Raw genomic sequence first — 6,284 nt, 5'->3', positions numbered from 1 at the left:
TCATCTTTTTGGGAGCTCCATTTATCACATGTATGTGTTGATGTAAAAGTTGCTTTTGTGTAATATTTACTTTGATCTCTTGTTTGCAGATTCTTGGAGAAACCAGAGTGATGATCCTTCTAAGGATCCTTGTAACGGTGACACGGAGCTGCCACATCAGACACTCAGAAGAAAGTTACTGACTCTAAGTTCAGGACAACAGATTCATGCGTCAGTGAAATGAAATCTTTACTTTTACTCTTGTCTCATATTGAGTCAGCGTGAAGGAAATGCTGCTGTTTTATATTTATTTTAAAATTATGGCTCATGATGAAATGACTGTTTTTTTATTGTCACATGAAGCAGTGACTCCCATGATGCTCATGACACATGAAACATGATCATGGCTGTTGTGACTGGGAAATGAACACTAAGCTGCAGTAACGTCCAGCTTTGCTCTGCACTTTAATGTTTGTGCTCTCACACTGTCATTACCTTATGAATGCTACGTCTTATATCTGCAGTCAGATAATGTTAACCATCATTACACAGCAGACTCTCGTGCTGTTTCATTTAATTAAGACAAATATGGCCTTCATCTTTTATTCATTCTCTTATTTCTCTATGTGCAGATTTGAAATTTTGTATAAAATCCAGAATAAAATCTTTCCTTCTGATTTAAAGATTATTTGCTGCTGTACAGAAACCTGAAGTAGAGTAGCAGGACAGTGATGGAAACATCCTTCCTAATGAGGAAGTTGTACTTTTGCTGAGCAAGTCTTGACTTATATGTGTATGTCTATGACTTGTATTCTTCTTTCTAAAGTCTTTAAAAGAAGACATTTTCTGTCCTTACACCTGACCGTTTACTTAAGCCACGTATGACTGACCCGTGAATCTTTCAAGCCTAAGTTGTAACCGTGTGTGTGTGTATGGGTACGTTTATCTCTGAGGTATAACACTTCTTTTTTAACTCCCAAAAGTCAAAAAATGTAACTACAAACAGTTCAGACGAAGGCATTTCTGTGTTTTTCACTGACTGATCAAAGAAAAAATAATGATGATCAAAAATGTAAAAATAAATAAATAAATAAAATCTGAGGTTTAAATAAATTGTTCTCTTTGTGTGTCTGCAGCCCAAACTTCAGACTCAGATGATTTCCCTCGTTTTGTTTTCACTGATTCGTTTACAGTGCAGGGACTAACGTGTTGTTAGGCAACGCGTTACAGTAACTACGTTATTATTGTGGTAACGAGCACGGTAACTAGTTATTATGCCAAAATCAGGAACCCGTCAATCGTTACTGGGATTTAGAGTCGTTATAGGGCTTTGGAGTTGACGTAACGCCGCAATGCATTGTGGGAGCGCAGCACCATATTGGCAGGCCACGACTCAAAGATTCCCTCAAAATTCAAGACTCAAAACTCTTTATTTGTTGCATGCATAGTCATACAAGTACAACACGCAGTGAAATGTATCCTGACACGCTCCTCGACTGTGCAAAAGAGGGAGAGAAGAACATTATGTACATTAAGAATATATACATGGGGGACATTATGTGCAGTAGTAGAATTGTATGCAGCAAGTACGTTAATTATGTGCAGCAAATGAATTAAATAAACATCAACACGTTTCAGAAACTGGAGCAACTCAAATTAATCCAGATATAATTAAGAATCAGACAAAAATCCTCTTGTTAAATGTCAGAGGTCCAAAACACATAATTAGTGTCTTCTCAGGTCCCTCAAGACTATCCAGAACAGAAGAGCAGGAAGTATGTGTGTACTACAGCTGTTTTTATAATCATACATCCAGTCAGTCGTTTCTGGACTTCACATATTTCAGTTCATGGTGTGATTGAGTTGTTATTTCTTTGTCAGGTTAATTGTAATGATTCTGGTTCTAATTGTTCGTGCATGTTAAGATTATATGTCTCAGTACTTTGATACTATGTTGCTAAGATATTTAGCACTAAGTTAATAGCAGCGGCCATAATCCCCACAATAATAACATCCAGCTGTATTAGTTAAAGGACTGTTCGACTGTTTAGCTTAACTGCTGCTAGTTTTACCGTATTTGTGCCTTAATATGAGCAACTTGTAAGACACGTGTTAAAAAGCTTATCTATGGTCTACAGGGACCCCTTGTGGACATTGTGAGATATTGTTGTGTGGAGAAGATGGAGTTACTGTATTGTGATCATAGTTATCTGTGACACGTAAACGACAAGTTCAGTTATGGCTGCACCGCCTGCACTTTGATGCAAACAACTCTTCTGTGGGAATTTATTAAAGACCAATAACCCACCTCCTGCACTGCTGCAGTCTTTACCCAACCAGACCCTGGATCAACAGTCAGGTACGACACATGCTGCGTACTCGGTCTCTTGCATTTACATTTTTCCTTCAATTTTGCGTTTACGTGTGGACGGGATTTTTTTTAAAAACAAAAATGGAAAATCTGTTTTCAAAAATACCCGTGTACGTGTGGACGTAGCCTAAGATGACTTTAGGAATTCTGTGTCGCCTCTTGTTGTTATCTGTAAATAATAATAAAAAAGGCACCTTCACATACTGTGTATATTTAGAATCCAGACTCTTCAATTTGTTTGCTAGAACATGCATCACATCCAGCTAAAACAAACTGTGACATACTTTGGCTGTAAAGATTTTGTGTTCGCACTCTGATGATGACGACAAGCTCGTCTATTCGAGGCTGCAACACTGCAAGGCTGCCATCAGTTTATTAATAAGAATACAGTATGAGTATAATACATAAAACTGATCACTCACATTTAGCATTCAGTCTTTAAAGCAGAATTTCCAGAGATAGACTTTCCCTTCAAGGGGGACAGGAATTTTCACACAAATTGAAAAAGTGTATTGAACGGGGCAGGACCCAAAACAGAGCCTTGAGGTACACCGTGTTTAAGAGGGGCTATTTTGGAGTTATGGGGGCCCATATTGATGTGAAAAGACCTTCCTGACAAATAGGACTGAAACCACTGGAGGGCAGATCCTTTTAGGCCAGCATGAAATTCAAGCTGTGATAACAGGATGTCGTGGTCGACCGTGACAAAAGCTGCTGACAGGTCCAACAATAGAGGCAAGGTTACCAAAAAAGTAGTCCCAGAACTCTTGGACCTAACTGTAGCTTAGTTGTTCACATGGTTTTTCCATATGAGACGACTACTTTCCACTTCTTTATTAAACAAGATTTTTTTTAAAAAGACATTTAAAATCTTTATTTTTTTTATTAGAAATTAATTTACGAATGTAAAATGATTTCTATATTTATGGACGGTGATAATAAAGCTTCCCGGTGCTGAGCCAGAAAAAGATGCCAGAGTTTAAAGTTAAAAGTGTTTATTTAGAATACTTTAAAAAGTGTGATGCAAATTTTATAAAATCTGTGTCAAAATGCTTAATAAAACCATAAAATACACAAATATCCATCATTTTGAAAGCAGCTTGATTCTTAAATACATCAATACCAGTTTTAACAGCACAAACTTCATCACTGTGAAAGGCACAGCTGCTGATGACTCTGAGTAAAAACAGATTTCAACCTGAGAAATGTTAAAAACAGATGTGAACACCTCCAATACAGACAGACGTTCCTCCAACAAGTCGACTCGACAGGAAGACAAAAGAAAAAGTCAATCTCATCAAGTTTAAATACAGTCAAAGGTTTGCAGGAAACTTTGGTTTGTTGTGACAACAACGTGAAGCTGAGTGATATTTGAAGAAGTCAAAGCAGCTTTTTACCATCTGACATCTAAAAAGTAGAACCAGTTTCTGCAGGATCACCAGCACCTGCAGCAGGTTTTGGAGTGAAACACTTACAGTTGACATAATCAATATGATCTCCTTGACTCATCACAGACTGCAGTGTGAAACATGGAGACACAACGAGACGGATTTAAAAAAAAATAATAATAAAAGGGATGAAAAAACAAAATATTAAAAAAGTAATGGTGACCCCCCCGCCACACAAACACACTACAGCTGTGACGTTAAACAGTTTGTGAGTGAAGCGTCACCGTTACAAGCTTCCTTAGAAGGATCGTCTCTCTGGTTTCTCTGAGAAGCTGCAAAAGCAGAGAAAGTGAGAACATGAAGGATGAGATTATAACATCATGTCTCTGCTTTACTCACAGATGGAGAGAAGCAGCAGTTTGTGGTAACTGTGGTACAAAAACATGTAGTCAGAATAAAATGATGATTTAATGCTCAGAACCTTGAATATTAACTGATAAAGTTTGGTGGCATCATGTGAAGATGAACAGCTCCATGTTGACATGAACGTGCCTGAAACTATCAGAATAATCCTGCTGTGCACACTCTGACTTAGTGTGTACACCAGGATTATTAATTATTAATAATTATGAGTTTTTATTTTCCTGTTTAAAGCAGAAAATTCAAACATAAAATGTCAGGAATGTGAACTCGACACTGATCAAATCATCTGTTATATGGCTGTCTAACCTTACAGGTATATGAAATAAATCATAAATAATAAATCCATTATTCTAACTCACCTTTCTTGTGTTTTCTGATGCACTGTGCAGCTACAGATAGAGCCAGAGTTGCAGCGACAGTCAGAACTGCAGAAAACCACAAACCTATGAGCACACCGACTCCACAGTGGGACTTCACCTCAGACGTTTTCTCTGAAACACATGAAAGTTCATGCAGGACTGTAGCAGGACGCCACACACAGCACACTGGATACACACAAACATTAAACACAGTCTAAACAACGACACAATAAGATCTTACCACAGTAACGCACGTCGATCTGATCACGGGTCACATGGCCCATCTCCTCCTGCGTGGCTACACAGAGGAAGAGGCTGCTGTTTGTCCTGGTCACCGTGGTGAGGAGGGTGATGTCATAGCGCTCTCCTGTGCGTGACACCTGTGGCTCCTCAGCAGGAAGGATGTTCCCATCGCTGTCCCTCCACTCTACTTTAGGCTTTGGAGAAGCTCCTCTGACCTCACACTTCAGCAGCGCCTCGTCCTCGCTGATGTTCAGGATCCCAACAAACGGCTTCGGAGCTGCACCTGTGAACACAGCATGAAGCTGCAGTTACAGCACAAATGTGCTGTCATGCTCTCATGTCCTTCTCTTTCCTGATGGAGATGTCGACACATCGTGTGTGAGAGCAGAGAAATAACAACCTTTACTACATGTTACAGCAGAGTTTGGGAGGACTTTCATTTATCAGCACAAACAGGAAACGTCCTGAGTCCAGCTTCACAGAAGTAAAAATGATGTCATCATTATTGAGCTTTCAGACAGGTTGATTTGTTAGACTGTGACCCAGAGTGTGACCTTACAGACTGATCAGAGAAATCTGAAGGCTTGACTGAGAACATCACTGATTTCTACATCTGCGCTCTGTGTGCTACGACTCTGTGCCCCAGAGGGAACGTACCATTACTCACACATTTGGACACCAGCACAGGTTTGATCCCAGTCCACACAGCAGCCTCTACAAACTGCACATGTAGAGCTCAGTGACATCAGAGTCAGGCTCAGCACCGACTCCTCTGATGTACAGGGTGGGCCATTTCTATGGATACTCCGTAACAACATGGGAATGGTTGGTGATATTAAAGTCCTGTTTGTGGCACATTAGTATATGTGAGGGGGCAAACTCCTCAAGATGGGTGGTGACCACGGTGGCCATTTAGAAGTCGGCCATCTTGGATACAACTTTTGTTTTTCCAATAGGAAGAGGGCCATGTGACACATCACACTTATTGGTAATGTCACAAGAAAAACAATGGTGTGCTTGGTTTCAACGTAACTTTATAACAGGTTACAGATGCACACATCAGTGACATCATCACTCACCTGGGATTTCTCCTGATCGATCTTTCAAGGTGAGTTCTGAAAGGCAAAAATTAAACATGTGTTTTTTCACACAGCATCGTGAACTCATGATGGAGCTGATGTTTCTGCATCACCTTTGTGAGCATCTCTTGGTTCAGGTAACAAACTGATGAGGTGACAGCTTCCAGCAGAGTTATTAAAGGGTTTATTTTCACGATGCTTTCTACTCACCAACAACAAGTTTCATGCAGAACCTTTGTTCTGGCTGCAGATGTGGAAAATCACAGGTGTAGACTCCACTGTCAGCCACCGTGGTGTTTCTGATGATGATGGAGGCGTTACCAAACTGCAGCTCTTGTGGGAAATGTGAGACCCGTCCTCTGAAGTGCTCGTCTTGACCTCGACGTCCATTATTGTAATGAAGGCCTCCATCATACATGAAGACCTCCTGTTTATTTGGTGC

General features: G+C 40.0%; 1 protein-coding gene across 2 annotated transcripts; it reads right to left on the bottom strand.

Annotated features, from left to right (window-relative positions):
* Positions 1-3,274: 3,274 nt before the first annotated feature.
* LOC121815007 (butyrophilin-like protein 1) lies at positions 3,275-6,278 on the bottom strand. Of its 2 annotated transcripts, XM_042223660.1 has the most exons (5): positions 6,053-6,278; positions 5,843-5,878; positions 4,762-5,046; positions 4,521-4,652; positions 3,275-4,070 (listed from the first exon to the last, which is right to left on the bottom strand). In XM_042223660.1, exons 1-5 carry the CDS (start codon positions 6,258-6,260, stop codon positions 3,982-3,984), a joined length of 750 nt encoding a protein of 249 aa, XP_042079594.1. In that variant the 5' UTR covers positions 6,261-6,278; the 3' UTR covers positions 3,275-3,981. The 2 variants fall into 2 exon arrangements, with proteins under 2 accessions (XP_042079594.1, XP_042079595.1); XM_042223661.1 differs by lacking the exon at positions 5,843-5,878.
* Positions 6,279-6,284: the final 6 nt, after the last annotated feature.

This window comes from Haplochromis burtoni, unplaced genomic scaffold, assembly GCF_018398535.1.
Source record: "Haplochromis burtoni strain Fernald_Lab_line unplaced genomic scaffold, NCSU_Asbu1 Contig_117, whole genome shotgun sequence".
NCBI classification, from domain to species: Eukaryota; Metazoa; Chordata; class Actinopteri; order Cichliformes; family Cichlidae; genus Haplochromis; species Haplochromis burtoni.
This window is presented reverse-complemented; position numbering and strand designations above follow the sequence as displayed.